This window comes from Apus apus, chromosome 2, assembly GCF_020740795.1.
Source record: "Apus apus isolate bApuApu2 chromosome 2, bApuApu2.pri.cur, whole genome shotgun sequence".
In the NCBI taxonomy this organism is placed as follows: domain Eukaryota; kingdom Metazoa; phylum Chordata; class Aves; order Apodiformes; family Apodidae; genus Apus; species Apus apus.
The window spans coordinates 8,767,382-8,785,543 of NC_067283.1; the positions used below are offsets into that span (position 1 = coordinate 8,767,382).

Here is an 18,162-nt window from a genome sequence, read left to right on the forward strand (position 1 = left end):
GTAGAACTACCTTGCACAGCTTCAACAGTCTGTTTTTTACTCAGGGATCTGGTCCATAGCTGCTTACAGATGTTTTGAGGACTTGGGAGGCTGGAGCTATTTTTCAGGAGTTTATTACCTTGAAACTAAAACCAAATAATCTTTCTCTTCGTGTGAAGGGTCCCTTGCATCCTCCATTACAGCCTCAGCCACAGCCCCAGCCTCAGCAACACCATCACCAGCAGCAGCCTCAGCAACACCATCACCAGCAGCAGCCTCAGCAACACCATCATCATCTCCAAGGGCCGCCACAGCCCTTGATGCCCATGAACCAGCCACAGTTCAGGCCTCATATGCCGGCCACACAGCAGCAGCCAAATACCAACAGGATGCAGTGTCAGCCACGACAGGGTCCAATGAAGCCAAGGCATGTAAGTACCACATATATCAGTGCTGCCTTCCGTAGTTCTGCACGGGTAACAAGCATGTAAGCACAGGTTTGAAAACTCACCAGCATGTGAGTCCCATTTATTCCACCCTGCTCTGTAGCCTTTCACCATTTGTTTCTTCTCTGCCTTCGTCATTTTATAACCTGCATCCAAAAATAGCACATGTATCTTTTCCTTGTTCTTTTCTCTTCCAGTTTTCAGTACTTTTCTTGATCTGAGTCCAGTAAGAGATGCTGCAGTTGCCCAAGAATTTGCAGTAAAATGGTTTTGGAGGTTAGGTTTGCTTCGTAACATTTTAAAACTGCTAATAGCCTGTGGTTGTGTGGGTGTCCAGTTCTCTGATGCTGCCTCTCAATTTGAAGACCTCTCTGTACCACTGCTAATAAGCTTTCTGGTTTGGGTGGTGCCACTCATGTCTTGTGACTTTGCTTCAGTGCAGCATATTATTGGTTGGTAGGCTGAAGTAGCATGACAGTCTTGAAGCAGTGCTCAAGACAGTGTAACTGTGGTTCAGAATAATGACTTTGATTAGGAAAATAACCCACACAGCAAAGCAAATTTCTGAGAAAGCTGTTATGTGACTGAGATTCAGTTTTGTTTTAGTTTAAAAGAAAAGCATCGTTGAAATAGTCTCTTTTCTGTGATTTTTCTTTTCACATTGAAAATACTGTGCCTCTTTGAAAAGCTTTTTATCCCAAACTTAGCTAAATAACGAAAATGTGAATCAGGGAACTCTTTAGTCTGGCTTGCAGTGAAAGTCTGAAGTGTTTTCGTTTTCTGCTTTTCAGAACACACCATCACAAAACATTGTCAAGCGTCCAAATCAGCAGCTACAGTCAACTGCTCCAAGAAATAGCAACTTGCGTGAGTTGCCAATAGCACCATCACATGCTATGGAAATGAGCAACAACAGGCGACCCTCTACTCCAGCTGCTCAGGTCAAACCCATTACCAGCACCATGTCTGCCACCAAGCCTGCTCTTGGAAACTCGCAGGGAAGGCCTGAGATGAAAACTAGGGCAATCACACCTGTGGGCCAGGCAAAATCAGAAGTAAAATCTGAACCAGAGGTAAGATTTAAAAAAAAACACAAACAACAACCAAATAAAACACAAAACAAACAAAAAAACCCCACCAAAAAACACAACACAAAACTACAACCTACCAAACAGAAAACTCCCACCTTATAAAAACTTTTCTAGTCTGATTTGTGAAATGTAAGTATGCCTAACCCACTATTTTTGGTGCCACTAGAGGCCTCCCTTCTGACTTGCAGTTTCGTTGTTAATGTGATAGCAAGGCCAGTCTCAATTGATTAAAAAAAAATATTCTGGAAGGTCTGAAATACCCATCGTGCCCATTTTTATCATGTCCACTTTTGTCTTCCAGGATTATAATCAGTTTTAGTTTGGGTTTGCTTTTTTTCCAAGTAATCACTGTTTTCTAAGTCAGCAAACCTCTTCTGTTCAATTTCAGTTGATGCTTTATGGCTCAAAAAAGGGGCTATTTTAACAGAGCCACCTTCCTCACACTGTTTTCCTTTAGGCTGCCCAGTATCCTCTTGGGTCTTAAGCACTTGTGCGGGAGGTTGCAGCTGCATCATTCATGGAGCTTCTTGCTTTTGAAGAAGCAAGTGTCTCTTTTATGAAACCTTGTGGCATGAGGGGAAATAGGAGAAGCTCTCAAGTTTTCTGTTTTGGAGAAAATGGTGCTGTTTGGTATGCCAGTACTCTGCACAATCAGAAACTTAGATGGCAGTATTTTGGGCCTTGCATTGTCAACAGATGACTGTTTCCTTGCACAGATCCTCCTGGAAGCTAGAGAAGACTCCACAGAGCACTGTTAAGTTTGAGAGTCACTAGAATTGCACTGGTGGTGCTGTTAATTCTGAACAACAGGAGGTACCAGAGGAACATGATGGCTAAATGCACCCTGTATAATTTCTGAGTGTCAGGTTATTCTGAGCAGAACTATGAATCTTTATAGTTTAGTTGACCATGAATCTTGTCTCAAGGACCAGGTTTTCTTCCAACAACTGCTGAAAGCTTTCATTGTGATAATACTGTCTTCCCTTTAAGCAGCTCATGATTAGCTTTTCATCTCATACTTGAATTAGGGATGGTCATAACTAATTTGCACAAATGAGGCACAAAAGAAACCCATAGCTAGCAGTGTTTGACCTCCTGTGCACTTGCTGTGCAATGGTAATATTAAAAAAACCCAACATAAATCCTTATTTCAGCTTTTAAATTAGATTTTTTTTTTTTAAATGACTTAAGTAATCCCCTTCCCCTCAATTCTGTCTCTTGGAATAATCTGAGTTACAGAAAACACAATGCCTCTTAGAGAAGCCTCTGTCTTTCAGGACATTAGTAAGGTAAGTTTTTTGAAGCAAATCAGCTACAGGCCTCCCTATCTAAAACATCTTAAAGTTCTTTTATAGTTTAATCTTATGAAAATTAAGACAATAGTTCCAAAATATCTCTGATAGTGTTTAGAAGAATGAATGAATATTTTTCACTCCTCTTAATCAAAAGAAATTAAAAAAGACCACAAAAAAAAATCCAAAGTAGTTATCTTGTTCTTTCTATTGTAAATTTTAAACATCTCCTGACAAACACATACTTATAAGACTAATTTTACTCATGTTAATTCTTGGCTTTACAAATAAAGCTTTCTTTTTATTTCTGTGTCAAAGCTATCCTTGAAAATTGTTTGATACATGTTACATGTAAGTTTTTTGCAAAACAGCGTAAGAAAAAAGTTGCCTTGGAAAAAATATCTCCTAGAGTTTCCTATTATTAATCATAAAAATAAAGCCTTTGTAGACACACTTGGCAAGTACTAGAAATGTGTGAATATGTACGTGCACAGAACCCTTCACCTTTCAAAGCAGACTTGAAATAGAGTCTTGTGCTGCAGACAGTGGTATAACAGCAGGTGTCCCTTGCCAGCTGTGCTGCTGTAGTAGTCTTGTCCACTGGTGCTGCTTACTGGCACTTCTGCAAACAGCATTGCTGTACTAGGAATGCTCATTTCCAAGCTTTTAATCATATTCTTCACTGTTGTTGTACTGTAGGTTGTAACATTTCTCTCCTCTGGCAGATTATAACCTTTTTCAGTCTTTTTGGTATGTTTTTCTTGTAATTAGCTAACTTCATCCTGTTCTTTTTTCCTTTGTGAAGATGAGAAAGAATCAAGCTCTGTCACGTTTTCTAGCTGTATTGCTCATAACTGAATTGGGCAGGTTATTTTGCAAGTGTCTTCAACTGGAACATTATTAAGACTTTTCTTTGCATTCTTCTTCCTGAAGAGTCAATGGCTGTTTTTATCAATGCCCTACCATTCAGGAAGCACCAAAAAAACCCCCACAATATTGGCTGTTAAAGGTTTTGCTCACCTTCAAAATAGATATTTGAAAGGTTTGCAAGCTGAGTGACTAGAAGATGAAAAATTACATTTCTGCTTTACTAATGGTGTGCTTGTGAATCCTGTAAAGCTGCAAAATACTGACTCTAAATGTCTGCCCATTTAGAAAAGCTGTTACTCTCCAAGATTTAAACTTGCCTATCCTCAGTCTGAGAAATCATTTTGTCAATGAAATTGGAAAATATACTCATGTTGTGGTCAGTTTAGGATAGGAAGAATTAAGGCAATGTTAAGAATTCTTGTAGTTTAAGGAAGGAGGGAGAATGTAGAAAGGTGATGTGAATCTTTTTAAAAGAAATGGATATTGGAGATAAGAGCAGGAGAGAAGTAAGTAATGCTGAATAATCATAAGAGTACTAATATTTCTACTTATATTGCAGTTAATGTCCCTGATTTACCAAATAAAACCCTCACATTCCTTTCTCCCAAGTCCAGTACATTCTGAAGTTGCGTTACTGGGTTTTATGTTGCTGTCTTTTTCGCAAAGGACTTGGAATGTAGAAAATAGCTTCTACATTGCTATTGGAGCAAATGTATCTAAATCCTTCTCCTATTTTTGGAAATTAACTACCTGAAAAATCGTACATCTCTAAATTTCAGTTTTCTCCAGTATAAATAGGTTTGATTTCTAAATTTTAATAATGGTGTCTCTTGTCATGTGCTTAGAAGATTCTTCTCACCCAGTCTTTCCAGTTGGAAGATTGCAAGAGGGCACTGTGCTTTTCCAAGTAGATTGTGAACTTGTTCTTAATTCTCTGTTTGTCCAAGATGCACAGATCTGTGTTTTATAGAGTGACTCATACCTTCCTTAGGGTTCAGGAGCTGACCTCATCAGTAAAGTGAAATGTGACATGTATGTAGGTGCCTTTAAGATGCACTGTAGTTTTGAACACAAGCAGCTAAATGATACAATTTGGATCTGGCCTTACCTTTTATGACTGCTTGTCATGAGTTTTGGATAAATTTTTCTAGCTGTTTTTTCTTCTGATGTTATCACTGAAGAAAATGAAGGTAAACCTGCTGAATAGATTTATGCAAATGCCACAGATGAAACGGTTTTGATTGCTCTGGCCTTGCATCCATTCCACTTAGGGACAGAAGTATGCCTGGTTCCATGATTCAATTTTTGTTCTTGATAGCAATCCAGAACACTAAAGTATCTGGGACTTAGGACTCTGCATTTATTTTTATTAGCAAGTGGTAAAGGCTGCAGGCCTCTAAAAAAAGGTAGGGGGTTGGGGTTTTTTATTCACTATAATCAGTCAAGCTACTGTTAGAAGGACCTAAATTACAGTAGAAAACTTAAACCCTTGTTTTAGAGAATGTCTTTGCTGTCTTTTCCTCAATCAACAGTGCCATTCTGAGTTCTCATGGAGAATGATGTGGGACTGCTGCTTTTCTTAATGCATCTCCTCTGTTTGATTAAAAAAAGCAGCCTGTAACGTTTTCTTTGGCATTTTCCATCAAAGCCTCTTTGGACCTTAAGGCAGGAGAAAACCTATAGACTTGGTCTTCCCTTCAAATTATGATGAAATACGTTGTGTTCAAGAACTGTTCAAAGACAGATCAGAATTTCCACTTAACTCCATCCAACCTAAACAATGACAACAAACAAAAGCAACCACCACCACATATACCCCAAACCCAAGAGAAAAACCTGTCACAAAAACAAGGGAACTGTTTCCCATCTCTGGCCCTGTAATCTGTAGCCTCCTGTAAAAGGAGGAGCTGTATACAACACACAGTATCTGTGTGTACTTCACAGGGGTATTGGTCAGAGTCCCTAAGGATGTTCATTCCTTGTCTGGTGGCAAGACTCATTTAGGTGTGCCACAAAGTGCCCATCTCTGTGCTGCTATATGTAGCCTTTGATTTAGTGTTTTGTACTTACTAGATCGTGATCTACATCTCCTAAGGCCTTCAGAACTGGTTAGGTGATAATATGAGCAGACAGGTCTCTGATAGTAAGGGACAGCTGATAGAAGAGCTGATTTCATGCAGATTCTTTCTGGTGTTGACACCCTCAATTGAACATAAAGAAAAAAAAATACATCACTATCTCCAAAAGTAAATTTGGTGCTGACTGACATGCATCAGAACCCATTTAGATAAAATGTAGAATATTCTGATCTAAAGCAAAGCAAGTGAATAATTTGTTTAGTGGAAGAGGTTTTTTGTTTGGACAGTTTCAGTAATTGAGGTATTTACTGCCTCTGAAAGATAGTGAAGAGTTCATTCATTGCATCAGGACCCTCATAACAGCACATCCTCGTCCTGTCTGGAGCTTGTCTGAATTTTGTCATCCTATACAAACTGTATTTAAGGGTCTTAAATTTTTACTGAGTTTTATAAGGGCCTTTACTCTTGGTGTGTTTCGTATTCTTTTTGCTATGATCCAGCATCTCCAATTAAAATTTAAAATGAGTTTTCTACTACTGACCATTTTACTTTATAGAGGTAGGTTCCTGTTACCATCTATCAGTGAAGACCTGTAATCTAGTTGTTGTAGTGATTAGTCATTAATCACCACCATTGTAGTCTGAAGAGTATAGAGGAAGACCAGAACCCTTTTGTATATGATCCATTCTCCTGAAAAGGACAGTGTTAGACCTCATCCCAGAACTACAGCCCATACTGAAACATAATTTAAAACTGAGTTTTGCTGAAGTCTTACTTTAGCCACTGTGTAGGCTGGAATTCTAGTGGGAGACATGCACCTGTTTTTTAGTCACTGCAGAAACAGTCCCTATCAGTAGGCACTCGGGGAAGAAGCAGTTATATCTGAAGGAAAACAGTGTTCAGGATTTGTGCATCTGTGTTCTGTGAGTACAAATACAAGTGGGCTTTGACAGCTGTGAACCAGCTTCGTGGTTGGATCTGTTCTGCTTTGTCCCTTGGACTGTGGAGGATTCTGGGATGTACTAGAGATAAAAGCACTTGAATTAAAAAAAATTGTTTCACACTTGGATCCTGTATATGCAGAAAACAGTCTTTTTGTTGACAAGAACTTGCACGCATTTAGTGCTAGGTAAATATCATCTTTGTGGATTCCCAGTATTTGAAAAACATTTTAGCATTTTTTGCTGTAATTTGCGAAAGTGCAAAATAGTGTTACTTCCAGAGCCTGTTTTTGTTAGAGGTGGTTAATATATCCTGAGTTGAATGTTAAGCTTTTTAACCATCTGTGAGCAGTCTCTGAAACTCTCTAACTTAGTATTTCCAACAGTTGAAAATGAGGAATAATACAATTAAAAAGTAAGGTTTGTAATAGTGAAAAATGCATGTGATCATATTACAAGAGCAATTTGATTTATTTTCTAGGATGACGAGAATCTGTATTTCCTTGACTTTTGCCCATTTCATACAGCTTTTCATAAGAACCCATTGTGCCAAAGTTTAAGAATCTTTAGAAAGGTTATTTGATGGTCTGTAATACTTTCAGAAGGGCCTGGCTAGGGCTGGAATATTACAGACATTCTCTGTATAGCATTAATATTCCAACACTGCATTTGGCAACATTTTGATTCTGAAGAGAGTGCACGAGTTCAAGGTCAGAGAGATTGACTTGTGCTGTTCATTATAACCAATTATTGTGTGACAAATGAGTTTGAGATCAGGCTGAAAATTCTGTGAGAAAAATCAATAGTTCTAATCAGGGCCTTTCAGGTCATTTACCACCCTACCTTTTGTTACTTTGTCAGAAAAGAGCAAGATAAAACCTGTGTGACAGTGGGTTCCCTCCATGTTGTTACTTTCCATTTGAAACATATTTTGATATCTTGAATAGTATTAATAGTTTAATTGGTTTTAGAAACTTGTAAATGAGTTCCAATTTGTAGAACTTCATATTTTTTTTTTAGTAGTCTGATAAAATTTCTCAACTGGTATTTATTGTTTTTTTGTTCCCTAGGAAGTAGTATATCTAAGTCCTAAACCAGACTTGAGCTGTTTGTAATGAATAGCCAATAAACCTTACCAGCAGATACATTCCACTAATAGCCTTAGTTTGGTGTCAGGGATAATTTAAAAACCTCCTCAGAGAGTTACAGCTTTACAGCATCTGAAACAACAATTGTTGTTTTGACGAAGCTGGACATTTGTTGAGAATTTCATAAATTCATTTGTATTTTCCTTTGTAGTATCCAGACGAAGATGAAGAAACTAGATTGTATCGTTTGAAGATAGAAGAGCAGAAGCGCCTAAGAGAAGAAATTCTGAAACAAAAGGAGCTGAGACGGCAGCAGCAGGCTGGTGCCAGGAAGAGGGAATTGCTTGAAAGACTTGCTCAGCAGCAGCAACAGCAGCAGCAACAACCTTCTACACAACAGTCCTACATGCAGCAGGAGGACGACGACTCGGAGTACCCCACCAATGGCAGCCCTTACATACCCCATTCTGGCTTCCAGCCCAGGCAAAATGTGAAAAACAGACTTCTTGTTAAAAAGCAAGATATGGTACTTCCAAATATCCAACCCAAACCTACAGATTACCCGCAGGTGGGATCGAATATGCAGTATCAAGGACAGCAGATGAAGCCAGTGAAGCAGCTGAGACAGACTAGAACAGTACCTCTGAGTCAGCCTCAGACCCCACAGAAAGTAATACCCACAAAACCTGCTGCAGCATCGCCTCCCACGCCACAGACTGCTCGAGTGGCTTCCGTACAAGCAAGGCCCCAGGAACTGAAACCTGGTGTGAAAAGGACTGTTATGCAGCGGACAAACAGTGGTAGTGGAGATGAGCCCCATGTCGGCAGCAAAGTCAGGGTGATTAAGTTGTCAGGAGGGGTAAGTTTCCAAGGCTCATCTCATGTGTATGTCTCATCGTGGTTTGTTTTTGTGTGTTTCGTTCTGTGTAATCCCAAAATAAAAAATGGGCCTAAGCTGATGAGGGAGGTAACGGGGTTAGCAGACCTAATAGTCTGGATTTTATATTTTCAGAACTGTAAGTTATTAGCAGTTATTCAGAAATTAATGTTTCCTGTAATGCTTCACTGCCAGGCAGATATAACTGAAATGGTACTGAAATAATACTTTATTTTAAGTTTTAATTTGTAACTTGAGGCTGAAAAATTCCTCTGCTGAGCTCCTTCTGCTTAAGGTCGATAGGTCTGGTAATTGGTCAGAAAAAAAGGATTTGGGTGGCTATTTTTAAGGTTCAGCTCTGTTTGAGTTGAAACCACCTAATTTAGTTGTGTGCAGATGCTGGTATTAATGTGGTTTCTGTACTCAAGGGAAGATTGTTTTTATTTTCTTGGGAAGCATGTTGTGAAACTAATTTAAGAAGCATATTGAAGGGAGGTGTTTTCTGTTAGAGGCTGGGTTTAAAATGTTACCATTTCACTTCTGCATCTAAATGAGATTCTCTTATCTTTTGATGAGGGGGTCTATTATCTGCAGAGTGTCCCTTGAGCACCACTGTTGTGGGGGACTCAATGCTGGTCTTGATGGCAGTGTGTATATTTAAGATCTGGGGCTTTGCTTAGAGAGTATCTCCAAAAATTCTGTCTTAATGGAAAGACAAGTTAATTTGTTAAGGCTCTAAAGAAACAGAGATGAGGGGACCAAGATTGTGTCATCAGGGTGGAATCTGCCCTCAGGTTTGTGCTGAAGGAGGAAAGAAGGATGTGCTGAGGTTTAATGCTCTGATACGTTGAAGGTGTTTTTTTGGAAGAATGCTTCTTATAGTATTTGGAGCATTAATTAGGGAAAGTTGCAGAACTGCTGTATTCTGTAATCAAGTGAACAGTGTTTTTTAACAGGTACTGAAGAAGGCCTTTGAGGCTAGGCTTTACTCTGTAGAAATGGGAGGAAGCCAAAGTCTTAACTACTTATTTATAAATGTTTTTTTACAGCTTATAAAAGCTTAAGTACACTGAAAATTGTGAACTGCTTAATGACTATGTGGTCTTTCAAAATATTAAAATAAAGGGCGTTATTAAGAACATAGAGCTGCTAACAACCTGGTGTGGAGGATGTCTTAATTCCTCAGACATAACTACAAAAGAATGAAGTACAAGAAGTTGAAAGAAATATTTTATGTTGAGCTAAAAATATTTATATATAATATGTCTGCAGGAATCCCAGTGGCCTGCAAGAGGAATGACAGGTTTGTTGTTCATGAATTATTGAATAAAGCAGTCATGCACAACATTTTGTTACATGGTGAAACAAAACTGTGCCGGTCACCACTGTATGCAGCTCTTTGTAACAAATGGTTATCAGTGACCACAGTAGCATTCACAATTAAATAGTTTTTATCCTGATTCTCTATTTCAGAAAACTTTGTTTTGGATAAGTCTCATGGTAAGCAAGAGCAATTAGTTTTATTAAATGGAGGTGTAATCCTGCTTTGTATACAAAAGCAGATTTGCTCTGTCCTTCTTAACTTCCACTTACCAAGGTTTTAGCAAGGAAAAGTATCCTTTTTACATGTAGCCTTTTTTACGTTTTTCACGTTGCCATGGATATTTTAAATGTTCCATCCAACTGAGGAAGAATAAAAGCAAGCATTGCAATTAGCTGTTTAACACCAATCAAGATAGTTTGTTAATTTTTAATCGGTGACAAGCTGGATCTGTGACTTTGTTTCTTTGACCAGACAAGGAAAAAGAAAAACTTGAGCAGCAGGTGGGGGGCAGTCTTGTCTATTTTCACAGGATTTTAAAGAATTAAACTGGGACTCTGAGTACTATGAAGATTACATTTAGTTTGAACTTCTGGTGTTTAATCCTGTCACATGCTTTATTTATTTTCACAGCTTTTTACCTCAACTCTAAATATAAAGCAAAAGCCACATCTCATTTTTCATAACCATTCTCCTTAGCATGCAATTGTGCTTCCTCTAATTCCCTGCCTTTTGACAAAGGAGTAGCTAGTATGTCTTACCTCTGTGCACTGACTTGATTCTGCCATTAAGCAGCTCTGTTGTTACTCTCAAGTCTCATCACCCATACTCTTTTTACCTTCTCAAGCTCTTTTGTGCAAAGGTGTTTTGATTATACATGTATGAGTGAGGTGGCTTGCAATTAGACACAAAGCATGTTCATTTTCTAAGCTTTCTAGATTCATGTTAGTGGAGGCCTGGAAAGACCCATCACTTTCAGCCTGTTAACCATGGTACAGCATGTCAGTAGAACTGTCAGTTGAAGCTGATGGAGGCCAGACCCATACTAACTGCATCTACAGCAAATTGACCTAAAACAGGAGCTGGTAGCAAGGACTGTTGTAGATTTCATAGAACCATCCAGAGAACAGAATTAAATAGTGCTGCATTGCTGATGATACTTTTTGTTAAGATGTACTTGTTGAGATCTAGGGTGTACAAATACTGTCAGAAGATAATTATTTATTCTCTTGAGGGCAGGATCTTTCCCAATCTAAGGTTCAAACTATGTTTATTTGTATTGCTGGGCACTGCAGTACTACTGAGGATCTCTGACCTTCAGGTGGAAGCATTCTTACTTGAGGTAAAATGGCCTTTCATCTGTTTCCAAAATATTCTCTCTTGAGAGGATTTTGCTTTTAAAGTATTTTTATTAAATTGTAGTAATTACTAATTAAATTCCAGGACATGTTGTCCACTTAATCTGATGCATAAGGTGCCTTAATTTATGGCTTGTTGGAGAAAAGATTAGTAGAGAATTATTCAGCATGTGACATACCTGAAGTACCATCATTAGGTACTGTCTGATACTTTTAAAAAGAAATTGCCTTCACCCTCCAATACTAATGTTCCCATCCTTTTCTAATACTCCTGTAATTTAGGCAAGAATAGCAGTACAGTGAATAGTTTTCAGTTTTAGTTACTCCCTTAAATGGTATGTTCCTGGGAAATAAAGCAGTGCTTAGTGTTTAACAGATTCATTTTAATGTATGAGTTGTTTGAGTTTTTTTTTCTTTTTCATGGAGGCCCAGAGGTCCTTTATAGGATCTAGTTGTCTTTATGGTTTGTGCAACATGTCTTCAGAGGCATCCTTTCCAGATACAGTTCAGCATATTTGCTGAGTATTTATACTAGTATATTTTGCTAAGAAAGCATCCTAGATTTGTCTGGCTTGGTGAGAAGCCTGAAATCAATCCTACAGAAACACATAAGAGTAAACTGAGTGAGGCTGTAGAAATGTTTGTTGGGAAGAAACACCCTAATAAATCACTTAGGAATGTGATCGTAAAATGGTAGAAAATAAGGGTGAAAGGATCATAGAAATATTTTATTCAGTCTTGAAGCAGGGATGAATTCTGTAGCATTTCTGGCAGATTTGACTGACCTTTTCTGAGATCTCATTACTGGAGATTTCTTTGGCCATCTATTCCAGTGTCTAACCTGTACCTTTAGAAGAATTGTATTAGTGAACAAACCACATTTTCTTGCTGCAGTTTTAAATCTGACTAATTGTATTATGCTTCAGGAGACGTGGGTAAGTATTTGTGTAATAATCCCTCTTCATGGATGACTCTCTCTTTAAAGATCTCCTTACTGTTTCTGAACACTCATATCCTTCAATCCCTCTTGGTAGGGGATGTTTTCTAACACTTTGGCTGTTTATGGTGGTCTTCCTTGGGCTCTCTGGGATCAGTCTGTTGGTAAATAGTTCCAGTACCAAGTGCAACTGAATTCCTTAGGTCACTGTATTAGAAGTGTCTTTAGTCCTGGAAGAACAGGTTTGTACCAGCTATAACCTTAAATATCTTAATGATTATATGAAGTATGTGCTGAACATGTTTGTTATTGTTTAGTTGGAGGTTTCAGTGGGAAATTGTAGTATGTTAAAGTCTCTGTATCATTCAGTCATCTTATGTTGTTGTTGGGTGATTTCTCTCTAGCCAGAAAATGGCCTGGAATGCTCAAAGAGATGTGTGTCTGTCCCAAAGGTCTGAAAATCCTGGTTCTTATGCTGCACCAAGAACGCACCAATCTTTGTCTTAGTGGAAAGCTGCACAATGAGCTTTTTTCATAAATACATATATATATAAACATACATTAAAATCTCAGTGTTTCCTGTTGGAATTAGAAGCAGTATCTTACTGCTGATCATAATTCCTGAAAACCTGAGATGATGCTTCATCTGAAAAGTGTGAAGAAAGAATTGGCAAGTTCTTTTGTTTGAGAAGCCTGTCATAAAAATGTCCTTGGATTGTAAAATGAGAATTGAAATGGAAGATAAACAACTTTATTCATATTTAGAATAACTGTGTAAGAGATTAATATGGAGTTCTAAATATGGAAAAAGATACTGATTGAGATAATCATTGTTTGATAATGTAACCTTATCAACCAACTTTGCATAATGTTTGTACTCATTTCTGCTTGCATGTGTATGTTCAAGTGTAATTAAAATATTTGACATGAAAGCTCTATAGCGCCTTTCATCTAAATATGTCAGGAATTACAAACACTAAGATTTTTGGCATTTCCATGACAAGTTCTTGAGGGAGCCCTTCACCCAGCTCTGCACTGCAACCAGCTGTGAGAAACAGCACAGAAACTCTCACTGCGTACCATACTATTACTTCTTAAGAAGTAGGAGAATGGCATTGTGGTTTATTTATACCTGCTATTTCAAGGAGGGATGAATGGATAATATGTGCTCTGTCAGCAGTGGCTGAAGGAGCTGCAGAAACTGTGATATCTGAGTGCCTCGGTTCCATCTTTGTCATTTAAAGATCATCAGAATGGGCAAGACTTTTGAAGTACTAACGGAAATGCTGTTGAAAAAGGACTCTGCCTGCCACAACCTGCAAGATTTCACTCTGGAAATGTTTCATTAATGGACATTAATTTGTTAATTCCACATTAAAAAATGACCAAAAGCAGAAAAAAAAATAATCTAACCATGACAAACATTAAAAAGAAAATCAGGGAGCCCTGTGGTATTCCTGTTATCAAAAAGGCATAGTATTTTCATGAACCACTTGAAAATGGGCAATAAACCCATTTTTCCCACATGTCCAGTGAAGATGGTCCCTATAGAGACAGAATATTTCATGGCTTGGGGGTAGTGAGGCAGGCTATGCTGTACTATTTGGGCCATATTTGGTTGCTGGGAAATTGAAATATAAGAGCATGAGAGGACATGGTGACTAGAGAAGACTGACAACCAGACAAGACCCAGATAGTGCTTTTTTCCCCCCTCAAAACAGGGGAAGAGATACCTACCTAAATTGAATTCAGCTTTGCTGCAGATATCTTGGAACTAAAGTGCAATAAAATATTTCCTGTTGTAGACTGCAGAACAGGTTTCTCCTTTTCCTCAGGAGACTTTTAAATTGTGTGTTGAAGCAGAGTGCTGCTTCCTCCTGAACGCCCTGAAAGCAAGGCCTTTGGTCTTACTTTTCATTCTTGTGAAGTCTCAAAGGAGAGTTTCTGTGCCATTGTAAGTGTTATTATACAGTGTTGGTATCTAGGAGCCCAGTTTCCTGATAGGAAATTACTAAAAGGCAGCTGTAACACCATCAAAGTACATTACAAAGGGAGAGAGAGAGTTTTCAAGTGAAATCTAATGGAATGCAGTCTCTCAGTGTGGGGGAGAAACATTCATTTGTCCATTTTAATGTTTTGAGAAGTCACAGATGTCTGTTAAAAGGTATTTCAGGTTTGACCACTGGGAATAAACCTCCTAGTACAGAGGTGTGGCTCTGAGTCAGTAGAATCCTGACACTGTAAGTGGTTGGGGAAGGTGTTGATATGGGTTATCCATGTCAAGATTCTGCAAGGAGCTTAGAGCAAGGCACCAGAGGGACTAACTTGCCATTAGTTTTAAGCTTCAAGGAACATGAACTAGAAAAACTAGGCAAAGCACAAGAAAAGAAGCTCCAGTTGTACTGGTTTCTAATATCTGCTGCTGGCTTTCTGTGCCATAGATTGGTATTCAGCTGAGAAGTGCTCCTTAAGAAGCTTTGGGCCATCAAAAGTTTTGAATCACTGATATTTTCCAAATGGAAATTTTTCTCTTGGTGATTTCTCTGTATGTCCAGTCTTTGTTAAAATTCTCTGTAGAAAAATTACCCCACAGACTAGCAACTGAAAAGTGAACTAGGAAACTTTGCTCAAAAACATGTTTATTGACATCTATGTCATATATTTTGCATACATAAAAATGAAGGTACTTCTGAGAGTGTTTATTCTATGTATCCAGTCCAAAACCTTGATTTTGCTTTAGCTTTGACACATTTTATATTTTTTTCTCATAGTGAACTGGTGGGTGGTTGTACTAGAAAAACCTGTAGTTGTGATTTGACATTTGAGCAACTGTGTTGTGTTCCTGTCTTTCCTGGTGAAACCTCAGTGTAGTATGGGTATGACTAGGATCCTCTTAACATCTCTGGCCAGTCCTTCTCCATGCCTTAGTTCTGCTGTCAGACAGATGAGGGAGATACTTAAGGTAAGAATTACGTTAGTACATAGGATTAAATGGAATTAGCTGGTCTTTGTACAAGATACTTTCCTCTTGCTTTTCTGACTTTTCATACACCATTAGGCACAGAAGAGAAGATAGGCATCACATCATGGCTCACTGAAGCAGCTTAGCAGTGTCTTTTTATCACAGGAATGGGACTGCTTCTGCATTTTATTTATTTATTGCTTAGCCTGGGTGCTTTTGTTTGAGGTAAGTTTGCCCCATACAAAAGTTTTACTCTGGGAAAAATAATCCATAATTCACTGGCCAGCACCAACAGTGTCTTTTTTTTTCTAGTGTGACTGGGGAATGTGTTGCTTGTTCTACCACTTCTGTAGCCTGGTGTAGCTTATTTCTTTGTGTCCTCTTGAGTCAAAATGAAATTATTAGTGTTTCTTAAACCAGTTGTTAATGAGAGTTGTCTGATGTAGCAGTGCATTCTAGCCTGGCTGCAGAGCAGGAGATTAAGTTCTATTCTTGAATTGAAAAAAAGTGCTTCTAAAGGTCTTAGTAGGTCTTTAAAGAAAGGTCTCCAGGTGTTTCTCATTGGCATTTGACAGATTGAAATCAGATCTTCAGCTGTTCAGACACAGTGCTTGGTCATGTCACTTGGTTGTGGGATATTTGGCAAGTGATTAGGCTTCCTATTCCCAGGTCCCCAGTCTGTCAACTGACCATATCAAAGTAGTAAAGCATTAGAAGCACCAGTTGAAGAGAAATAGCTAATTATTAGGAAATTGCCTGTAATACACATTTCTGTTAACTGTAGTGAGAAAATACTCATGTATATTAGATTATAGGCTTTCTTAAGCTAAATGTTTTTTGCTTTACTGATTTTTTTTTCTGTTACATGGGGATCACAGCTGTCAGCATAGCTGTCTTTTTTACTATAGTTGCAGTATATTTCTCCTTAATTTAATAACCTAAAGGATAGGGTTTTTTTTTCCCCTCTTAACTGTTGTGATACTGTAGAGGTACTCAGTTCTGGAAATACTGACTTAAACTGGTAACTGATGAGCGGTTTCTCCTTTCTTAAAGGAAATCAATTACAAGACATTTTTGGATTGAGATTTCCCTGCAAGATTTAAGCCTTCATCATGCTATGGAGAGTTTGAGTTATGGTGCATGTATGAAAAGATGAAAACGTTTGGCTACTCTGTGTTATTTTTATACAAATCAGCCTGAGTTTATTTCCTTTAAGTGCTTTATCCGGCACACGCATCCCTTTACTATCGGGTGATTTTGAATTAGCTTTTTAAAGATTACATGGATAGACACAGCATTGTGGTAGTTAATAGAAACCTGTGCAGTGAGGTCTGTGGGCTGCAAGATCACTAACAGTGCCACTGACAGTGAAGTATGGCCTTATCGAAAGGAGAATTCATAAGAGGCTGCCCTGGGACACTGCACCACTGTCCTTCTGTGTATCCTGACAATGTTATCTGTCCTCTCAGTACGGAGTATCAAATGTCTGTCACGAGTACAGAAATTAATTTAATGTCACCTGAAGACATGCAATTAATCTTTTAGAGGTTTTCATAATACCTTTACAGAAAGAGTTGCCAGTTTGGCGGATTTGGATTTTGGGGTTTAGCAGAAGATAAGGAAAATTAATTTTTCATCAGGGTTAATACAAGCTAGCAGGGCCACAAAGGCTGAGAAAAATGGTTTGGGAATTTGTCAAGTGTTGTCACTCTAGAATAATGCTGCTTAAGGTCTGATAGGTGTAATCAAGAGTTGAGATTTCTATAGAGGGGGATTAATCAATTTGCTCACTACAGAATGCAAGTTGGTGATACCATTCCTTCATGGGGTTTAAGAATGAAAATAAGATTTGATCTGTCAAATTGCAAGCAGCTCTGACAGTATCAATAGGCATTTTATCAGTACATTTTAAAGCATTTGTTATAAATAAATTTGTCCTGCTAATGTTGGTGGCAAATAAACTTCATCTTCATTGTAAAACTGTCATGATTATGATAGAGCTTCAGCTTGCTAAATTCAGTCTCTCATAAAATGTTGCTTTTAGAATTTGTGATCTCATATTGGACAGAATGATCTTTATGTTTCTTGACTACATATATTTATGTATAGTGAGAGATTCTCACTATTGAAGAACAGCCTTGATAAGTGTCAGGGAATAGGGTCTTAAATTCATGGCTGTTGAATTGCATAATTCCTCTTTTTTTGTTAGTCCAGTTTCAGATCAAACTGTGCAGACTGTTTTGAAGTAGAAGTTGGAAAATCATTCACCATGTAGATCAAATCCTTTTGCTTCAGTCTTTTGAATTTGGTTTAATTACACACAATATTTGCAATTAACTTGGTTTTGGCATATCTAACAGTCTTGCAGTATTTGAAACTTGAAAGACAGTTTTTGTACATTTCCTGAGCAGATCTCCTGATGCTTAAAAAAAAGGCATTTTCATTTCTCCAGAATGAACTGAATAATGTTAAAGTTTCATCCAAAAGACCTCTTTCTGGCTGCATGTTAGGAAAGTGGACCTTTTATAAAACTTGGAAATTCAGAACTTGAAGTTCAGAATTATTTGTAATACAAGATCTAAGCAGTAGACAATAGCAAAAACATTTCTTCCTTTATTCGTTTGCAGAGAAAGAAGGGAAATTCACTTCTCTGCAGAGGACTTTAGAGGAAAATGGTATAAAATCAGATCTTTTATCAATCAACTGCAGGCCTCTGTGGTGGAGTAAGAAGTATTCTACCTGGTTTCAGCACTTTGTGCATCAAATTGCATGAGGCAGGCCTGAATGATGGATAGATGAATCTCTGAAAAAATTAGTGTTGCCCTGTACATCCCAAAATGTTATAGCAAAAGTCAGATAACAGTGTATTTTGACAAGAGAAGACAACGTTTTGATACCTCCTATTGCTGCAGGTTTAAATTT

At 38.0% G+C, this 18,162-nt stretch overlaps 1 protein-coding gene across 5 annotated transcripts in view; it reads left to right on the top strand.

Moving 5' to 3' along the window:
• RBM33 (RNA binding motif protein 33) overlaps positions 1-18,162 on the top strand; it is a 94,453-nt gene that overhangs the window by 57,740 nt on the left and 18,551 nt on the right. For 4 of the 5 annotated variants that reach the window (XM_051609282.1, XM_051609283.1, XM_051609286.1 and 1 more), the window contains exons 13-15: positions 159-410; positions 1,217-1,498; positions 7,997-8,644. In XM_051609282.1, coding sequence (XP_051465242.1) covers positions 159-410; positions 1,217-1,498; positions 7,997-8,644 — 1,182 coding nt within the window. Of the gene's footprint in view, positions 1-158; positions 411-1,216; positions 1,499-7,996; positions 8,645-12,682; positions 13,199-18,162 lie in introns of those variants that run through there. The other variant, XM_051609287.1, reaches the window with a different exon arrangement.